Source organism: Galleria mellonella, unplaced genomic scaffold (assembly GCF_026898425.1).
Source record: "Galleria mellonella isolate WM207_F2 unplaced genomic scaffold, CSIRO_AGI_GalMel_v1 utg33, whole genome shotgun sequence".
NCBI lineage: Eukaryota > Metazoa > Arthropoda > Insecta > Lepidoptera > Pyralidae > Galleria > Galleria mellonella.
The window spans coordinates 6,929,014-6,950,815 of NW_026442079.1; the positions used below are offsets into that span (position 1 = coordinate 6,929,014).

The following is a 21,802-nucleotide window of genomic DNA, read 5'->3' on the forward strand; positions in this document are numbered from 1 at the left end:
AAAATTCCTGAAAAATAATCCGCTTTTTATTAGGGATTAAAAACTGTTATATGAAATTTCTACCTAAAAAGTTGTACTTTCTGTTTAAAAAAAATATTATTTAATTCCAAATAGTTAACTTGTAAACAGAACGAGAATTGAAACCATAAAGAGCCAGAAAAATATTAATTTGCTGGAGCAATGCATGTTTTGACCAATGTATATTGTATGAAGGATAATATATTTTGACTCAGAGCATCATTAAACATATTAGTACTCATTTCAAATTTATTATAATAGAATTTAAATGTTATTATTGGAATTAGTACAATTGGTTAAATAATAATTATGATTAATTAAAGGGAGGCTTATGTTCAGCAGTGGACAGTTATAAGCTGTAATGATGACGATGAGAAGGAGACTTTGTACAAAAGTAGCCTTCTTGTACCTCTGTCCTATTTGTGTTTCCACCATGTTTCGAAATCGAAACATGGTGGAGACACAAATCACAAATCGAAAGGCAATGAAATTACAAAGCACTAAAACATAACACCTCAGTCCTCAGAAATGGTAACTTGTCAAAGGTGTTATGGGTGCATTATACTCGGTCATGTCTATGATACTATTCATATCAACGAGAAACAGTTTCCACTTTCTATCAGATAGACCATCGTATTTTTTATGCAATTTAGAATAACTTGTACAAAAAATAGTGTTACTTATGTTACTCCTCTCCATGCAAGGGTTGCCTGAAAGAGATCACTTTTAAGGAGACCACTTCACTTCACTTCACCAGAGGGAGACTTTGTACAAAAGTCGATTGCTTGGGTACCTCTGTCCCATTCGTGTTTCAACCGTGAAGCAGTTGTATTTGTATGGCTGTGTTTCGGTTTGAAGGGTGAGATATGGCGTGAAATTACTGGGTACAGAGGAATAACACCTGAGTCCTCAGGAGTGGCAACGCATGGGGAGTATCATGGGCGAAACAGTATACTCTGTTATGTCCATGGTACTGCTCATGTCTAAAGGCGACGGTTACCACTTTACATCAAGTGGGCCGTCAGCTTGTTTGGCATTCTAAGTTGTATAAAAAAAAATAAACAATTATGCCGCCCATTGTTTTCTCAGTGCAATTAACTTCTTGTATTTTTATATTTAGTAAAGACAACAATAAACCGTATCTATCTCTCTATTTATCTATAGTAGTAGTATTATCAATTTATTCACAATGGGAAAAGCAAAGAACTATTTAGCTTTATTTATCTCGTAGATCTACAGATATATATCTGTGCGTAGGTCAATCGATCATAGATATAGTGTAACATTTTGATCCTTTTTTTTTATATATGGCCAATGCGAAACTTCAATAGTGATTATAATTTATTATTCTTTATCTATGATTCTTTGATCTCCTAATGCCATTACTAAATACACATAAAAATTCATAAGCTGTCATACACTGGTAAGTAAATATCAAGCATAACAATATTGTTTTATATAATTTTGTTAACTACTTTTAACATTTATGTTCTGGTATTGATAGATAATTTGTAACAACTTTATTTGTAAGTGGATTATAAAGGTGTAGAGTATTGCGTTTACATAATGCTTACCAAAGTACTGAAATAGAAGACAACGAGTTTCGCTCAATTGAAGCCGTTTCAGAAAAACAAGTCACTATTTAAATCTCATAAAAATACTGTAGTGCGTTCGACTATCATTTCAATAATATCCAGGTCTTGATTCACATCATATAAACAGAAGTGCAATATTGTATGCATTTTGTTTGCGAATACATTTCTACGTCTTTTCCCTTTATACAAGTAGAGACCACTGCATGATCACAAGAGACCATGAATAAATGTTTACATCAAAAGTAATGATATTCTACAATGTTGCTATTATGTATACAATGAAATTATCTATGTGTTAGCTTAGTCCGGGTCATTTTTCGTTACTGGAGAATATTAATTGATTCATTTTAATATATCAACTAACATTCTGATTACTCGTATGGATTTATAGGATTTTGAACGAGTCTCTTTACATTTTGTAATAATATATTGAGGTTAAAATAGCTCATTCTCAATGCCAGATAAATCACTTACTACAGAAACACACATACGTTATAATGGTGACTAGTAATCCCATAACTAGTAATACACACTATGAAGTTTACCTCTACTCGGATATCCTGAAACCTGTTCTAATTAATTCTAAGAATTTCGTATCGATCTCCGGTCACGGTCAACCGTCTTGCCTATTATTTTTTTAATATATAATATAATATACCAATAGCGCAGACAGGATGTTATTTCATTTCCATATATAAAAAAAACATAACCAAAGATAACTTTTAGTTTACATTTTCAGAGTGAATCAAAATGGGTTGTATGTTGAGAAGTGACCCTATGTCACTTTTTGATATGTATGTCCAACCCGAGGCAGCATTTGAAACGATGTGTTATCTTGGAAACTTGGGCTGTTGTCAGTTCTTGGATGTAAGAGTATTTCATTTATAATTTTGTTGTTTATATTATAAGACAAGGGTACTTAATATCATATAATTAACTAGCTGTTTCCCACAGCTGTGCACACGTGGCATCGAGTTTCTCCCTGCATTTGAAATTTTCAAAAATCCTTTCTTATCTAATATTTATATGTTCTTAAATATAATAAATATAGATATATCTCCCTTTTTTTATTCAGATTTTTGTGAACGGAAATTAAAAAAATAAAGCACAGCTCACCACAAATACACCAATGACAAACTGTGTTTTATTTATTTACCACTACCATAAAAACTAGAAATAAATCCCTATATTCTACTAATCTGTCTGGAAATAGTTGACAAATGCCTCCGGCTATCCCATTAGGGATTATAGTCGTGAAAATAATTTATAACGGGCTTCTTGAATCAGAGATTAAATAGCTTACAAATATCGGACAGAAATAGAACAGTGTGCACGGAAAAAGATTGTTAATGATGGAACTTCAGGCCCATTGTTAATAGTGAACACTGGTGGATTTTCACGTGGTTCCTTTAACTCTATCGTAGTCAAATCTCAGCAAATTCATGATGAGTCAACTGACTCGTGTTCATCCTCACCAATTCATCCTCCACTGGCGTTTCCTTTAACCTTTAGCATAAGCGGTAGAACCACTCTAACTTCATACTTAAAAAATATACGACAGTGTATATTATGACGCTTTGGATGGTAATAGATATATCTACCCAAGTAAATCAACCACCAGTAATGTAATTATTAAATAATATTGATTTTAGATGAACCCCGATGTGCAGCCCTTTCAGAAAAATTACGTATCGGAAATGTGCCGTTGCGCTGAAATGGAAAGGAAACTGACGTTTATAGAAAGCGAAATATTAAAAGATAACATTCACATAACTCACTTGAAAACCGACCCTAAACCGTTGCAGCCAAATGAGATGGTTACTTATGAGGTAAATTCTATAAGCAACGAATTATTCAAGTTACTTTTTTAAAAGATAGTTCTGGATGCAACTATATGACAATAGCGTCAAACAAAGTTGTTTTATTAAAATCAATATAATACGAGTATAAACAGCCAACCCTATTTATATTCTAAATTTAATACTTAATTAAAATTAATACATATTTCGTCTGAAATAAAAATATTGTTATTTTTTATGTTGTAATATACAATTAAGTTATCATTGAATATATCAACTGATTCGACTTCATCCTTATCTTATCCTTACTTCATTCTTTTGTGGGACTCTGCCATCATATATCGGCAGTTACTATTTCTTTATTAACCCTTCTAAAAAGATAAGGTATAAAGTTTCGTATATTCATAAGTTATAATTATTATCGGCTTTTAATGTATTACACAGAATATGTTGGAAAAATGGGAAAACGATATCGTGGAAATGGCAACAAATGAAGCTAACCTTATGAAGAACTACATTGAGATGTCAGAAATGTACTATGTTTTAGAACACATCGGCCCTATGTTAGGAGATACTGAGTTAAGACGAGAATCTATTTTATTTAAGTAAGAGTTTTAAAATCCTACTTTTTAACAATAACAATTTGTTTCGTATAACCCGCTAATGAAACTATACAAAATTTATATATTATACTCGTATTGGCTAAACAGGTGCTAAACTTAGTACTACGTTTCAAGCTTACATTAGTACGCATTCGAATGTAGACTAGAATTTGAGTTTTTTTTTTTAAAAAACTTAATTTTAAAGTAGTATTTAATTACGCAATCGAATGTAGTTATCAACTAGAATTTGAGTTTTTTTTAAAGAAACTTAATTTTAAAGTAGTAATTATATATGTAAATAAAAATATATAATTTATGTCTACATATAGTTGAAAACTCACGAGCACTCCAAACTAGCTCATATGTTTTATTCGAAAAATAATTTAAATCATTACAAGTATTGAGTATTAGAACAAAAAGAATGGATTGACATATTTTTTTATTAATAATGTAATTATTATCGAGCGAATGATCGCAAAATATAATCTGTTCTCCGCAACTTTACTTCGTGCATCAGTACGTAAAGTACCTTAATGTAAACAAAGTTAGAAAATAGCTTACTCGTATACCAAATTTTATTCAAATCCATCTAACCATTTAAGCGTGATTGATCAACAAACTTCTAAACATCTTTACAAACTTTCACATTTGTAATATTAGTAGAATTTACTTGGAAATTTATTTATTTATTTAATTCTTTATTGTACACACTAGTTATAAAAATAAGACAGAGGTAATCAAAAGTACAAAGGCGAGCTTAACTCTGATAATAATGATGTGATATTGTTTACATAATATATATTAAAATAATAATAATGATCGTCATATCAGGCGTTAACTGGCAGTAATTGCCACACTTGGCAAGCGGGTTGGCAACCGCAGTTAGTCTTTTAAGAGGGACGCTGCTGCCCATCCCTTGACCATTTAATTAAATAATATTAGATACAAAAAAGACCATATACGATCAGTCGCTTTTGGAACCACAGTACATGAACATTTTGTGACTCTCGAAAACGGCACATTTTCAGTTTCGTACGCAATCGACTCCCAATGTATTCGCACTTATACGCTCCGATGCGCACCGTTTGATGCAAATCGTATTGTATTTTCTATGTTCTTCTATTCCTTTACCCATGCATGTATTAGAAATCAAAAAATCCCTTTGTAATATTTAAAATAAAGTAAAACTAGGTCGCTGTTCGTATCCGTCTGTTTCTCAAATATGTAAAATAAAAAAAATATATATATAATATAATAATAAATAAAAAAAAACAGAAGCAATGTATGCAACTTACATCCCAATTATTCCATCCTGTAACTTAAATCATTTTAATCACACAAGGAAAAAATATAGTAGCAGTAGGTATATATTATCACAAATATTGAGGAAAAACTAGTCTCGTATAAAATATAACAAATACCTATATTTTTTTTCTATTTTTTCTCATGTCCATTTTTTAAACAATTTAAATGTTAATATCATTTAAATAAACCTGATGAAATCATGTATATTTTTTATTAATTACATATTCTAAGGTTTAAAGTTAGTTAGATAGTTAACTATCTCACATATTGTAAACACAATATAAAATGAAATTAATATATTTTCATATTCCTTATTATACTTACGGTATTCCATTAAATAGTATAAGCTTGAATTTTATTTTTTTACTTTATTTCACTTATCAAGAGCAAAACAATGAATGTAATGAAATTTACAAATGTAAAATATGATTTTCATTTATTAATTTAACTCAATAACTGGTTATTTTACTTGGAACATATCCGTATGTAACTATAATTTGTAAAAAAAAAAAATATTTGAAGGACTTAGTTTACGTAGTTTCTTTAAAAAATTTACGGTCATGTAATTTGCACCAAATCAGAGAAATACCCTTAAGCATACTTACGAGTAATATCATTAAAGAACTTATACTGATTACACTATTTTATAGAAAAGTAACAACCAGCAGTGGTGGTGATATTGGCCTCGGGGGCCAATTGATGATCATTACAGGTGTGGTGAGACGTAAAATATGCTTTAACCTTGAAATGATGTTGTGGAGAATCTCTCGTGGAAATATTTACTATAAACAGGCAACTTATGATAAAATTTTCAGACAACCTAATTCGGTAAGTGAAATGATAAAAATTTATAACGCTGATGTATATTTAAGTAATGATAATTTGTATAGTAATAACTAATAATAAATGATGACTCCGCCTGCGCTATCAGTTTGTACTAGCCGGGCACCAATCAGAGATAATAGCTAAGGATAACATCATATTAGTTCATCCAACGAGACCAATTCACCAGAATTCGTCACAGTGATTTCCAGTGATAACCACGTAGAGGTCGACTTGACCCCTAACAGATATTATATATAATGATGAACTTTCACACAAACATATGTATTTAAATCGATGTCAAAACTATATATTACACAATAATAACCATTTTAATTAATAACACACATTAAAATTAGTCTCCAATTGGTAAAGATAGCTCAGTCAATGTACTATATACTTATGTATAGAAAGAAAGAAAGAAAAAACATTTATTGACAACAACAAAAAGTTACATAAATTATGAATTAAAAAAAACTACTTTTATTATTGCCAACGTGGTCACTACTCAGCATGTGCTGCAACAATTTAATTGCTACAGCGCTGATATTCTGTGGTGCCCATACGTGACATGCTTTTTGCATTCTCAAATTGCAATTTGTTATAAACATGAAATATCAATATTAAAATGTTACAGATTAAAGAAATTAGAAAAGTTGCATTTTTAGCCATCTGCCAAGGAGAAGAGCTAAAACGCCGAATGGAAAAAATCTGTAACGGTTTTCGTGTCAACCTTTACCCTTGTCCTAAAACTTATGAAGAAAGAACGGATATGCTTAACAAATTGGGCACTAGACTCCTAGACATAAAACAGGTTAAATTGTATTTACTATTAACGGTTCGTCCGACTTTGCATAAGTAAATAATTTAGGAAACTAAGTTATTTCTAATACTAAAATATACTACTAGCTACATATAGTCTATCTAACTTCCTAATAATGTAGCTTTCGATACGTGAAAAAATTTTGAATTCGGTTAATAATTTTAGAGTAACATATTAGATCAAAATTATACACAAAAAAAAAGTATATAACAGGAAAATATTCTTATGTAAAAGTGTTATTTACAAAATAAACTAGTGTTAATCAATAAATAAACAACTTACACGTAATATATTTTAATGTATTTAATACATATTCATGGTGATGTTCAGAGGATAGCCATCCGTCGATAATTTAATGTGACGTCACATATCCTGTAACCAGCGGGCTATCAAAACGCTTCCGACGATAACCTCATTTGTAAATTATGATATGGAGTTTAGAAGTCAGGGGGAAACAGGTGAACACACATATCCCTATACTGGTCAAAATCACAACGCTTTTTATATAATAAACAATATTTTTTAAATGGGATTATAGAGTGGTAGCGACACGTTATTTTGATAAAATCTTGTAATTATTATTAAATATTTATAATAATAACTCTAACAATCTGGTTTCCGAAAGGGCTTTAATATCATGGATCACATACATACACTACAGCAGATTATACAGAAAACCGAAGAGTATTATCTGCTACTATATCTGGCATTTGTGGAAAGTCTTTGATTCGGTCGAGACTTGGGCGGTAGTAGAGACTCTCCAGCGGTGTCAGTTATCTATAGGGATATCGAAATAGTGAAATGTATGTACAGTAAAGCTACGATATCTATTTGAGTATAGAATCAGAGTACGAAACCCAACACTGTGCAGAAAGGTTTAAAATAGAGTGACATCATATTCCTGAAACTCTTCACAGCTGCATTAGAAGATATAGTATAAACGTCAATAGCGAATACTTGCCTTTGATTTGCCGATGATATAGTAATCATGTCTGTACCCCTGGAAGACTCGAATATTATGTTCAATGAACTCAATAGTGCTTTTCAATAGGTGAGTATATAGATAGATTCTTTTTATTGTTACCACCAAAGAACGAAACTTATTATGGATACAAATAATTACAAGAAGTGATCGCATTAAAAAAAACAAAGGATGGTCTTATCGCTAAAAACGATCTTTTCATCTCTTTCTAGATGGAGAGGAGTATATGTGCAGATTCATGCAATAATGTATATATATATATATGAAACACTAAGTTATAAAATTTTTAGATATCTAAAGAAATAAGTATGATGACCAAACGACAACATGTACATTGTCACAAACCACATGATGACATTAAGAAGATAACAACTTGCTCACATAAAAATCCGAAATTTGTTTTAAAATTCGACAAATATTGTATATTTCGTATGGGAACTAGTAAACTATTCCATAGCTGGAGGCCCCCAGAAGGTCACAGAATAAGAGAGTCGACAGAATGTTGCAGTCAAACCGCTCTTTAGGTAGCGAGGTAAAGAAGATTTAAAAAGCATATTCCAGCAAAAACGAATAGGAAAGCACTTGAACTTAGCTAGAAACTGAGAAACAACCTAATTAAAACGTTTTGAAGGTGCTCAAATTAGTTAATAATAGATTTTTTTTTTTGCTGACAGTTTCTATTTGTGGCTGCCAAGAATTGAGTAAGAGAACTGTAAAAAATTATATGTAAATATTTTACTGATGCACTGTCGGGGATAACTACTTCACCAAAATTTATAGATGCTAGCGTTTCGCGTAACTCTTTGAATTAGCTTGGGACTACTGATTTGTACTATATGAGATTTAGAGTTATTTATTTTTCATACAAAGAATACATTAATATTATCTCGAAAAAATATTTTAAGATTCCTACTAAAATTATTATAATGTAACCCAAAGTATCCAAAAATTTACCATTAAATCTAATACAGAATATTATCTTTCTATCTATGTACAACTGTGTGCCAAATTCTTAATAAAGTGATTTTTATTTTGTTCTTTATATTTTGTCTAATTAGTTGTGACTTCAATAATAGGGGAATTTTGTTACTATGACCCGGAGTTATATATTCCAAGGCAAATTTTCCGTATTTGTTTGAGTATTGAAGCAACAGTAATTTATGTTTATTTGTATTTCGCAATCCGTCGCGGCGTCGTCGTGAGCAGTGGTGATTTTCAAGTGTTCTTGTGCATTTAAATATTCTTCAAAGAAGAGAGTACACCCGATCTTCTCATATCATTAAATGCATATATATATATCATCACTCCTATCTACTTTTGTAGTCTAAAATTCCAAAGAATGTTTATGTCGGTGAACGGTCTTATCTCAATTAGTCTGGAACCACACCTCAGACGGTTGGGATTCCGAGGCGGCTCACTCCCGGGAAACGTGCAGAAACCGGTGCTCTTAGATACTGCTCGCATGGTACGCTGGTTTCTCTCCCTGGAGCCTTGAACCCCGGCCGACTGTGCTTCTTCCGGGGATTAGTTTGCCATCTCCTCTCCTTAAGAGGGGACATGTGAATTCTTTGAAAAAAAATTTATTTTATTATCAGGTATTACCCACAGAAGTATAATTATGTTACAGAAACATTTACGCTTACGTTTAAATTATACTCGTATAATATATAAAATATAAAAAATTAAAACATAGGTAGAAAATATATATAAAGTAAAATAAAATAATATAGCCAAACACAGTTATTAGGCAAAAACGATTGATATGATGTTGATGATTTATAATAATCTTCTTAATTTTAAATTGTTATTATACAAGGAATGGTTCTAAATAGTCTATAAATTTTTTAGGTATTGAAAAAAACTGCCTTCCATCGATGTAAAACTTTGAGAACAATTGCTCGTCAGATTCGTCCTTTGACGGTGCAAGTAAAAAAAGCCAAAGCCATTTATCATAATTTGAATTTTTTTAATATGGACATTACAAAAAAATGTCTCATTGGTCAATGTTGGATAGCAGATCGAGATGCGACTCAAGTTCATGAAGGATTAGAAACATGCTCCGTATGTCGTGATTCTATGTTTTTAACTTTTGAAAGTCATAAATTATTAAATAAATATAACCCAAGTAATAAAAAAGTATCGTAGAATCTACTGCTATAATATGTAATACTAATACTATGATCGAGTGAGGTCTTCGTGTACAATTAAAACAAGCTAGAAACTTGCATTCAAAGTCGGGCGGCTCAAATTATTGATAGTCAGCGCCTCGACCTACTGAAACTGCGCAGGGATGTTGCATCTCTGTGCATCTTCTACCGAATTTATCATGGGGAGTGTTCTGAGGAATTATTCGGATTGATACCTGCTGCTAATTTTCACCACCGTACAACCCACCACAAACTAAAGTTTCATTCCAATCATCTGGACGAGTGGCGGTCTTCCACCGTGCGTTTTTCAAGGCACTTTCTTCCACGCACAACCATTTTTTGGAATTAACTTCCAACAGCAGTATTTCTGAACCGATACGACAACATAACCTTCAAGAAAAGAGTATATTCCTTTTTAAAAGGGCGGTAGCACACCTGCAATGCCGCTGGTGTTGTGAGTGATTATGGGCGGCGGTAGTCACTTAGCATCAGGTGAGCCGCATGCTCGTTTGCCCCCTGTGTTGTAAAAAAAAAAAGAATAATAAGAAATAAAAACGGTCAAAAATATTTAGCTTTTTTTTTTAATGATATCCGTTGCAATATATGCAGGCCAACAATATGTACAGCTATTCCAAATTTTAAATCGATAGTATTAATAGTTGCTAAAATTTAACACTGTGACTAATGGACTGACGGACGGATGGACAAAGTCACTCACACATGTAAGAGCTCCTTTGTACCTTTTTGGTACAGAACCCTAAAAACGACTTCAATAATGACAAATTGTGATTGTTCTGTATATTTTTAATAATATTCGTATTATATACTAATATTACTAAAAAGGCATGGTCCTTGATTCTTGAGTGGCGACCCCGTATGGGCAAACGCAGTTTAGAACGACCCCCCACCAGATGGAGTGACGACCTGAAATGCATTGCACGAAGTCACTGGATGCAGGTGGCTTAGGACCGTTCTTTATGACAATCTATGATATAAAAAAGAGGATTATGTCCAACAATGGACAAATAATGGCTGAAATGATAATGATGAAATAATGATAATACTAAGAACTACGGAACCTTAATAGTAAGTACTATAAGACAGGCCCTGTTATCTAATTAAAGTGTAACATTTAGAACTAAATAAAACAATATAATTTAAAATTGCCATGTGTGTAATAGAGAGCCTACTTCGCAGCTTTGTGTATCAATTTAATTTTAAGACTATCTCTCTTGTGGTATAAAACACAAAAAAAAACTAAATTAATCGAAGTAACGGCTCAATCCTGCCGAGTTGAATTCTAATACACACAGCGACAATCGACAAGTGATTATATGGCATATTGAATACGGCAATAGCTAACTTTGATAACTTGAATTTCACAGCTATACATTGAGGCAGTTTTTAATAAAATTGATTAAGACAAATATCATAAGCCCTTAGAAATGGTATCAGCTAAATATGTTTTAATTAAGCCATAAGTTTTGTTTAGATATGTGAAATAAAAACAAATATAAACCAGTTTACAGAGTACTTCACAAATGTTTATTTTTTAAAGCAAATGGTCGGTACAAACGTATATTCGTTCATGTCAAAGAGAGACACTGACGCAGTGCCTCCAACATTTCATCGCACCAATAGGTTCACGAAAGGATTTCAAGCGCTAATAAATGCTTATGGCGATTCTACATATAGGGAACTGAATCCAGGTACTTAGTTTTTTTTTTTATTAAGCTTTAGCTAAAGTAATAATATTTTTTGCCCTATTTTATAATATAAGCATTATGAGATATAGTGACTGTTAATTTGTAGCTAGAGCTGATTTTTATCATAAGCATCTTAATTTATCCTTATAATATTGAAACTATGTTTGTTTGTTAATATATAGCATCTTAATGGCATAACCAGTCGCTATAAAATTTACTATACACATTCTATATGGAATATAAAAGAATATAAGCTACTTTTTATGCTGGTTAATAAACATATTTAAAAAGCTATTTATTAACAGCAAACTACCCTCCCCCTCTTTTAATCCTTTCTAAAATATCAACAGAAAATATTTTTCATCAATCCGTTTTCAACAAAAAAAAATTACAACATGCAATTATTGTATGTAGTAATACCAAACTCACGGGCAAAAAATGGTCACCCACATATCATCGGAATATAGTATATATATAGTATAGTAATAGTCTCTCTACTTTTTATTATCTACTTATACTTATCCCTTTATTTTTCGTAAGTATCTTTTCTTATTTTTCGTTGCATGTTATCTATTTTATAATATTATGTTTTTCTTCTTTCACAGGACTTTATACCATAATCACATTTCCTTTTTTGTTTTCTTTGATGTTTGGAGATATATGTCATGGTATAATATTGGTAGTTTTTGGACTTTGGATGATATTCAATGAAAAAAAGTTTATAGCGCAAAGATCAACAAATGAAATTTGGAATATATTTTTCGGAGGTATTTTATAATGATTACATTGCAAATCTATTTGTAGATTTCCACCTCTCTCATATATTTAAGTGAATAATCATGTAGTTTGTATTCCCTGTAAAACACACCGTGGGTTCTGTACACAAATATATATAACGTTACAATGACCTTTATTGAATTCCTTATACGAAATACATGTCTAATACTGCATTGATACTATAATTTATAATTTCTTATTTTGGTTTATAACTGTGCTTAAAAACGGAACGACATAACTAAATGTTTTTAAAAGTTTTTTTTTTTTTTTAGCATCTATTATTTGATAATGTGTAATTATTTCGAATTTTTCGTTTCACAAACTTCGAAATTAAGCTGGTTTCATTATCTTACATTTTCAATTGTAATTTAAGAAATACGTTAAATAAAAATAATTAAAAATTAGTTATAAAATGTACAAATTAACCCCTTTCATATAATATCCCACTTGGACTAGAAAATTTAATTTTTATATTTTGAGTATCTGTTTTGAGCTACCTAGCAAAGAAAATACAAATATTAAAATTTTTTTTACTGCAATATGTGCAAGTCAATAATACATAACATTATTCCAAATTTCAAATCGATAGCATTAGTAGTTGCTCAGATATAGCGCTGTGACAGACGGACGGACGTAATCGTATCATAAGGGCCTCTTTGTATCTTTTTGGTTATTTATATTCTCGCTGCATTTAGATTATACCCTTTCGTACATTCACGATATTACAGTTAAGTACATATTTCTATAAATTTGGTAATATTTAACAATGGGCTATAAATACATTATGGGCTCAAAATAGAAATTTTGAGTGTATTATATTAAATTACGTGGGTTTTAAAGACATAGTACCAGGTCGTTAATTTGAATGTAATCAACACCAAAACTTTATATTATGTGTGTAAATTAAATTTCCCACTAACACTACGACAAAGTAAAACACCGTTAGCAAATCAAATTAATCCGAGAGAAAGCACTGGATTCGCAGTCTCGTTAGTTTCAAATATACGCAACGAAATGTGGACATGTCGAGTATTCGTTCACAATCAAATAACAGCAATAGTCAATAAATGCTCGACTTAGCTTTCTAGGATTCAATTTTATTATCTAAACTAATATTACGAATATGAGAATTTGCATTTTTGTAATAGAAAAACTAAAAAATACATAACAAATATTATGTAGTTTTCATTATCAGTGAATAAAATATTGTATTTTAAAAAAAACTGTACGAATTTAACTTGGATTCGCTAATTTGGTAGTTAATACATATTATTTATTGTTAGGACGTTACGTGATTATGTTGATGGGAGTGTTTTCAATGTACGCTGGATTCATATACAACGACTGGTTTTCAAGAGCCATAATACTTATGGACCCATATTGGATCAACAATTTAAGCTTAGAACAAATTGCAGCAAGTTCAACAATTCAACTGGATCCTAAAGATGAGACGGGACCAGTTTACATGTTCGGTATAGATCCAATTTGGACAGTAAGTAATTATTTCGACAATTGACATTGTATATCGACCCAAAGTGTCTGCTATTAATACAAAAAATAGTCATAGACAGCTATCTTCACTCTTCTGTTATATATCTTTTGTTATATTTTTGTTTTGACTTTATATATATGTATATACAGTTATCACAAAAATTTTATTATTGTTGGTTTATGTTATACCATACCTTTTTTCATTCCTTAATTTATTATTCATTCCTACTTCTGTTGCTTCATATGTAGTACCGCCAATCTATTTTGTCACTATTTGTGAGAACCTATTAGTGGCTTAATTTGTAATCTTAGTCTATTTATATTTATAGAAGTCTAGCTCTGGTTCTCCTGTATAAATAAATATACGTAATACTGTCTTTTTGCGTTTCATATTATATCAGCAATCATTTGTGAACTATTTCTGCAGTATTTGCTGTTTAGGAAATCTTCACCCCACGTTCGGTTTCAACTGTGTCTTCTTTGGCAGTGGATATATGTGTGTTTTATATACCTAAATATTGAAAATATAAAGTTTATTAAAACGATATATTTTATGTTTGTCGAGGAAATATATACACTTAAATACTTTCATAACCCACGTGTATGAAGTCGCAGGAAAAATAAATTTCTAAATAGTATAAAACTACGTCCCAGTCCAACTCTATCTGTTTCTCAGTTTATTTCTTCTAACCCATATTTAAAACGAATATTGATATGGGTTTCATTATCATTTAGACATTTTTACTGAATGTTTACATAAAATACTTTCTAATGTACATCCGTGCCAAACGAAAGTAGGTTGTAAGTAATAAAATAAACAAATAGCCTTGGGCATACAGAAAATCAATTATTAAGTTTTCAGTGACGAATTTCATATATGAATAAATTGCTAAATCATTTTATATATAAAGCCTAGCAACAAGATATATCAAATGTTAATTATGATGCACAGTTACTCTCTCTCTCTCTTTTCATTTAAGAGTTTCCTCTTGTCGGTGCAACTAATTCATGCATCTTCCTCCAGCCAGCTCTATCCCAGGCCATATCCTTTATCTCCCTATACGACATGACGCCTAGTGTTTCCTTTACTATATAAATAAAAAATACGATTGGATAATGGTTGCCACTTTCTACCAACTAGTTTACTATTCTAAGTTTCCAAAAGAAAAAATTGTTAATTACTTACAAAATATACTATATAATACACAAAATATTAACACTTGGATCGTAGTAACATTTTATATATTCATATTTCGTGTAAATTATTTTCAGCTAGCTAAAAACAAGATAATGATTGAGAACTCTATCAAAATGAAGCTGTCCATAATAATTGGAATTGTTCATATGATGTTTGGTATTTTTCTCAGCTTATTCAATTATACGTAAGTTCATTATGAAAATAAAATTATAATCATTATCTATGTTCAACATTGCTAACCATAACCGTCTCCCATACACTGCTCTATTAAACGGTCCTGAACCACTTCTTTCCACTGACCCACTGCAGCATTTGAGCTCGTCGCTCCTTTCATTGGAAGTTATACTACTACTACTAACTACACACCATATGAGATCCTTGGTTAACTTATATTACTGGCTCGTTATTACTCCAACTTTCTAATTCTTCTATCAATTTCTTCGTTTCTTCTGCGACGACTCTCATTTAGGATTCTGTCATGTTCTTAACTCATTAGAGGCTTGCAGTTTCTTTATACAGATAAAAAATATTAGAACAAGACCATGTCAATATAATTTTACTAATTCAAAATAACACTATTGTCTACAATGATAATATAATATCTACCTATTTAAAGTAAATCAATATTAAAATTACTATTAGTAGTTTTAGTATTTTTAAATAGAGATATTAATTTTATAATCAAAGTGAACATAACATGTTAGTTTTACAAACAAATCTACTAATTAATATAAGAAATATTTATTTTACAGATATTTTAAACGCAAGTATGCAATATATTTGCAATTCATACCGGAAATACTATTTCTAGTGTGTCTTTTCCTCTGGTTAGTTATTATGATTTACTTCAAGTGGTTCACATATAGTGGTAAATCACGTAAGTAAAGAATAAAACAATTACTAAAATTTTTTAGACACAATTTTGAAATGTACTTATAACAATCTCCCTAACATAGTAATAGACGCAAATCTTTGAGTAAAAAAAGGTCCCGAGTTCGCGCCTGATCGGGCCAAATTAGGAAAAGTACTTTTACTATTTTAACTTTATAAAAAAATTTCACACTTCTGTAAGATTTTTCAAATATTTTCTTTTATACAAACCTTGTGTTGAATAACATAAAATAGCCAAATTAGTATTGCCATTTTTAAATCATTCACTTATATATATATTTGGCAACTGATTTTTATGAATACAGATAGGTAATGAGTCTAATTCATATGTATAATACTAACATATCTATTTTTTTCTTAAGTAGCAAGTGCGCCTTGTAATCTTGTCAAATTTTTTTAATGCTTAATGTTCCGATTTGAATTTATTATAGATGCAATATATATTATATTGGTCGCTGGTTGAGAATGAATTGATATGTTATATGCGTAGGTTCTATAAATAGTCTCCATACAAATGCTACGCCGAAAGTAGGTCAACTTTTAAAGGGTACACAATCCTTGAGTACGTTTATTGGATTATCAGTATTTAAAGTTAATTCTAAGTATTTGGTACTTTACCGTGTGGTCCCGGCCTAGAATGGGCCACCTCTTCCTTTCCCGTGGGTGTCTTAAGAGGCGATTAACTCTCAGTCGGCCTGCCAAGTATGGCAACTACTAGCAAAACCCCCTTTAGGGAAAGGCAACTAATTTATATTTATTGAAAACTTTGATTTATATTGGTATAGACATAAAATATGTTTTTATTTTAAAATAATTCAAAATTTTGCTTTTTATACTGTTTTTATTATTTACTCCACTTACCCCATTTACTTCATTTATATTACTAATCTATACGCAACACGTCATGTGTGCCCGGCATATAAATAAGCTACTCATTCCTTTCCCGTAAATGTCATAAGAGCAGATTAAGGGAACATAATAATCGAGGGATAAGCAGCAGTATCTCTCTTAAAACATCTCCAAGGTCTAAAACTGCTGTCAACCTGCCTGCTAACCGTAGTGACTACAAACCCCCTCAAAAGTGGGAGGCCTATGTTCAGCAGTGAAAAATTAACAGCTAAAATGGTATGGTATGGTTGTTATATCTATATACATATTTCATCACAACAAAGAATATTATTACTTCTTGATCTGAGAAGTTCTTAATCTAAGTGCAAGTGCAACACTGAAAAAAGGGCTTTTTATTTTAATTAAAAAAATATTACTCGGCCAAACGTCAGATTAGTAGACAAAATATTGACAAGTTTTTTATACGCAATACTTTATCTATATAATCTAAGGTTATAATTTCATAGGTATGCCGCTTTATATGTTTTCTAATAATACATAAACCTTAGTAAATAAACAAACAGAAAAATCTGTTATATTGAATTTCTCTCGCAACCATGCAACAGTGTCTACATATTGACATATTAGAACAATCAGATCAATATCTATGTACCATTTATAAGCATACTATATACCTAATTACATAAATACGTGCACGTTGCGACGTGACAAAACATATATTCCCTTAGAATTGATGAGACCCTACAACTTGAACTCTCTCAGTCTTACTACAAAAATAATTTTAAATAGTATTTATGTAAACAGAGTTTAACAACACTCCATCTGAATGATTAAATATCGTAATTTATGTTCCAAACCCATAAAGAAAATTTATTACTTTAAATACATTTTATTTTTAATAAGACAGACTTTCTTTTGTTTGGACTTAAACAGATGTTAAATAGATTCTTGTAAGACGGTCTGTATCTAAGCAGTCTCTTCAATATCTTTGTGATAAAAGTTATGCCTTTATCCACTTCAATCTACCATTACGATCTACATAATATGTGGATTCATATTATGAATCTTGTAATAACATACTCATATCTTGCTATTAAAATAGTACTATGTCAACAACATCGCAGGTAATTACTAACAATAGAATAACGTATTTTACTATCCAACTCTACCGAAGAGAACATAGAATAGAATGAACATAATTGGTAAATATGCATATAATTGGCATACTTCACATGACAAATATATGCGGTACTAAATTTATTTGGAGGTTTCCTCTCAGTACTCTCAAGTGCTTCTTACTTTGACTCCATACAATAAATGTGGAACAAATTACCTGCAGCAGTGTTCCTGATCTAATTTGATATAGAAACTTCGAGACAAGAGTTTATACGTTCTAAAAATATTGATAACAATTCAATTTTCTAGCATTTCTAGTATCCATTGCATTGATCACTTACTATCAGATGGGCTGAGTGTGCAGTTTTATTTTAAACAATGCCGTATGGTCCCGGCATAGAATGGGACACCCCATCCTTTCCTGTGGCTGTCGTAAGAATCGACTAAAAGAACTTAATACCTGAAGAATGGCCAGCAACGCTTCTCTTAAAACATCACCAAAGCCTAACTACGGTTGCAAATCTACGTACTAAGCGTGGCTACTATTGAAAAACCTCACTTTATGAAGAAAACCTATGTTCAGCAGTGGGCAGTTAACGGATGATATAATAATTAAAAAAGAACTATAAAAAATACCACTTTAATTGTATTGTAGGAGATCTTTTAACGAGCGCAGGATGTGCACCACAAATCCTAATTCTCTTTATTGACATGGTGCTGTTAAGTACAACTAAACCAGTCGAGGAGGACTGTGAAGCATACATGTTTAAAAGTCAACAGACTGTACAGAAAATTTTGCTGGTTATAGCCCTACTATGCGTACCTGTAATGTTATTCGGCCAACCTATTTATCTTTACACTTTTAATAAAAGAAAAAGAAGAGATACTGTGGTAAGTACAGGAATACAGAAGCAAATACAGAAGTAACTAGTTACTTAAATAAACATTAAATATATTCAATACTTATCCTTTGTACACAAAGCTTTGTCTCTTTTGAGATACATACGACAATCCTTTCTAATTAGACATAAAATGCAAGTTAATATAACAAGAACTACCCCCAAGCAACTGTGCTTGTATGACAGTGTTTCGGTTTGAAGGTTGGGAAATGGTAGTAACATTATTCGGTACAGAGGCATTACAACACATCGGTATCCCATTGTAACTAGGATATTTCTGAAAATTTATACTAACAACCTTAACATACTACCTTTGCTTCCATGTAGTATAATTTATGAACTCCTCACATTAAACATTTTTGGTATGTAGACACATTTTTTTATTTAAAAAATAGAATATAAAAATAGTATATTGTTTTCTGAAAAAAGTTAGTAAATTTCGTAGTTATCAACAGAGGGATTCTGATAAGCAGTCTGATCAAGGAATTGTAGCACAAGCGAATAATTACCATGTGAATTTCGGGGAACTCATGATACACCAGGGCGTACACACTATCGAGTACGTTCTAAGTACAATATCGCATACAGCCTCGTATCTGCGACTGTGGGCGTTATCCCTCGCTCACGCACGTTAGTATCTTGAATATACTATTAGTGTTATAAATAAATATGTTTGTAGGATGTTTATATGTTTGTTAATCACACTTAAATAGCTGAATGGATTCGAAAGAAATTTCTTGCACGGGTAGCTTTTAACCTATCTTTATCTAGAGTATCTATCAGTAGATAGACACTCTTTGTTATTATTGTTGTAATTACAGTAGCAAACTTAATAAAAATACAAAAAGAAATTACAAAAAAAGGTTCCAACTGAGAAACAATGGACTGCTTTATCGAAAAAATTAATCTCTTTCAAACAACCTTTGGATACAGAGAAATAACTACGTATTAAGAATATGGTTGGCGATAAAGTAATCTATATACAAATGTACGTGGGTAAAGCCGCAAAAAATAGCTAGATAACCAATTATTAGTAGAAGTTTCATAGCGTTTTAGGCCATATTATTGGTAGATGGCCGAAGGTTATCAACGAGTACCACTCTCTCCCACTATAATAATATGCACTACAATATAATACTAGTCTCTTCTTTTATTTAAGAGTTTTCTCTTGTCGGTGCAACTAATTCATGCATCTTCTTCCAGCCAGCTCTATCCCAGGCCATACCCTTGACCTCCCCATACGACATGACACCTAATGTTTCTTTTATCTGTCCCATGTAGTTATTCCTCGGTCTTCCTCTTCCTCTTTTGCCCTCTATTTTTCCTTCTACTATGCTTTTAAAAAAATTGTCATATCGTATAAGGTGGCCCAGCATTTTGCCTCTTCTATAATACTAGAACTAGATAAAAAATATTCTATGACAGAAAACATTCTTTACTATCAAAATTTTTTACAGAACTATCTGAAATGTTATGGTCGATGATTTTTGTAAAACTGGCATTGAGTGACCACACTATAATTGGTTCTGTAAAAGTTTTCATTATATTCGCTATTTGGGCCGTATTTACTGTTTCTATATTGGTGGTGATGGAAGGATTATCGGCATTTCTTCATACTCTTAGATTGCATTGGTAAGAATGAGAAGAGAAATATCTACTCTATTATTAATTAAATGTTACGTGTGCAAATTAAAGTTACTGATTCTTCCAGGGTTGAATTTATGAGTAAATTTTATTCTGGAGGTGGATGGGTATTTCAGCCATTTTCTTTCAAGGGTATACTAGTTGGAGAGGAGGATAAAATTAACGCTGTTTGCAAGAAAAGACAAAAATATCTTCAGGAATAACCAACACCTATTACATGTATGACCCATTCAATGATGGCAATTTCTAAACCACATCGAATATTCTTATTCTATTCGTTTATTATTATGTATATGACAAACATGTCTAGTTTGATTATAAAAGATAAATAAATTTGTAAAATAAAAAAGAAGTCTTTCTCCTTTTATTTGAATACATAAATATACAACACATAGCAATCGGTCCGGGCATATTGCGGGCAACAAGCGAAGCAAAGGCGGGCCGGGTGAAGTTAGTAAAGCCCCGGTCCAGGCCAACGTCGCCGCGTGCATTCCACTGTTTGCTTAGTAAACAGCATAATGTCGCAGGAAATAGGGTCTGTGGAAAGATTTTGCTACTATAATATTAGAAAAAAAACCAAGAGGATTTAGTTCTGTCACCATCATATAAATCTCAAATTGAATACTGTGAAAGTATAACACACGCAATAATTTCTCCAAAAGTAACAAAGTATATCTAATCACACATAAGCCGTTCTTTGTAGCTCCTTCCCTCTATGATTGCCGGTACATAGTTGCATTCTAATACTTACCTATGCGCTATTTACAAAGAATGTTCATGCTTTTGAGTTCGCTGAAAATGCAAGGTAAAGGAACCACATCGTCAAGCTGGTCCCACCAAGTAATATCGTGGCTGTTAAATTGGCTTCTATTCTTATTTTTACTTTCCAATAAAGTCATATATATATATATATATATATATATATATATATATATCTGTATTATAAGTAAACAAGTCACTAGTTCTTGTCTGGTTATAGATAGATATAAAACTCCGTTCTTCGGCCGAATAATTTTAAAATCATTATTAAAAATAAAGCCTAATATTATACTGAAAGGGATATAGTAGTAAATTAGAAGATTCTGAAATATTACTCTGTAATAATAACATCCCGGGATACCGTAAAAGTTACAGGATA

General features: G+C 31.2%; 1 protein-coding gene across 1 annotated transcript; it reads left to right on the forward strand.

Annotated features, from left to right (window-relative positions):
* The first annotated feature begins 1,397 nt into the window (after positions 1-1,397).
* Positions 1,398-20,908, forward strand: LOC113518145 (V-type proton ATPase 116 kDa subunit a 1-like). The gene is made up of 16 exons (XM_052896599.1): positions 1,398-1,441; positions 2,353-2,480; positions 3,266-3,442; positions 3,857-4,017; positions 5,970-6,147; positions 6,779-6,955; positions 9,795-10,007; positions 11,652-11,802; positions 12,405-12,566; positions 13,860-14,068; positions 15,340-15,449; positions 16,018-16,142; positions 18,777-19,012; positions 19,476-19,650; positions 20,478-20,652; positions 20,732-20,908. The coding sequence occupies exons 2-16, from the start codon at positions 2,364-2,366 to the stop codon at positions 20,865-20,867; spliced, it is 2,502 nt and encodes an 833-aa protein (XP_052752559.1). The 5' UTR covers positions 1,398-1,441; positions 2,353-2,363; the 3' UTR covers positions 20,868-20,908.
* The last annotated feature ends 894 nt before the right edge of the window (positions 20,909-21,802 follow it).

What these genes read in the sequence shown, in the direction of transcription:
- LOC113518145 (XM_052896599.1), top strand. Translation starts at nt 2,364, where the DNA reads ATGGGTTGTATGTTGAGAAGTGACCCTATGTCACTTTTTGATATGTAT. An exon ending in ATGAGATGGTTACTTATGAG is followed by an intron (nt 3,443 to 3,856) that starts GTAAATTCTATA and finishes TGTATTACACAG; the next exon opens with AATATGTTGGAAAAATGGGA. An exon ending in GACTCCTAGACATAAAACAG is followed by an intron (nt 6,956 to 9,794) that starts GTTAAATTGTAT and finishes TAAATTTTTTAG; the next exon opens with GTATTGAAAAAAACTGCCTT.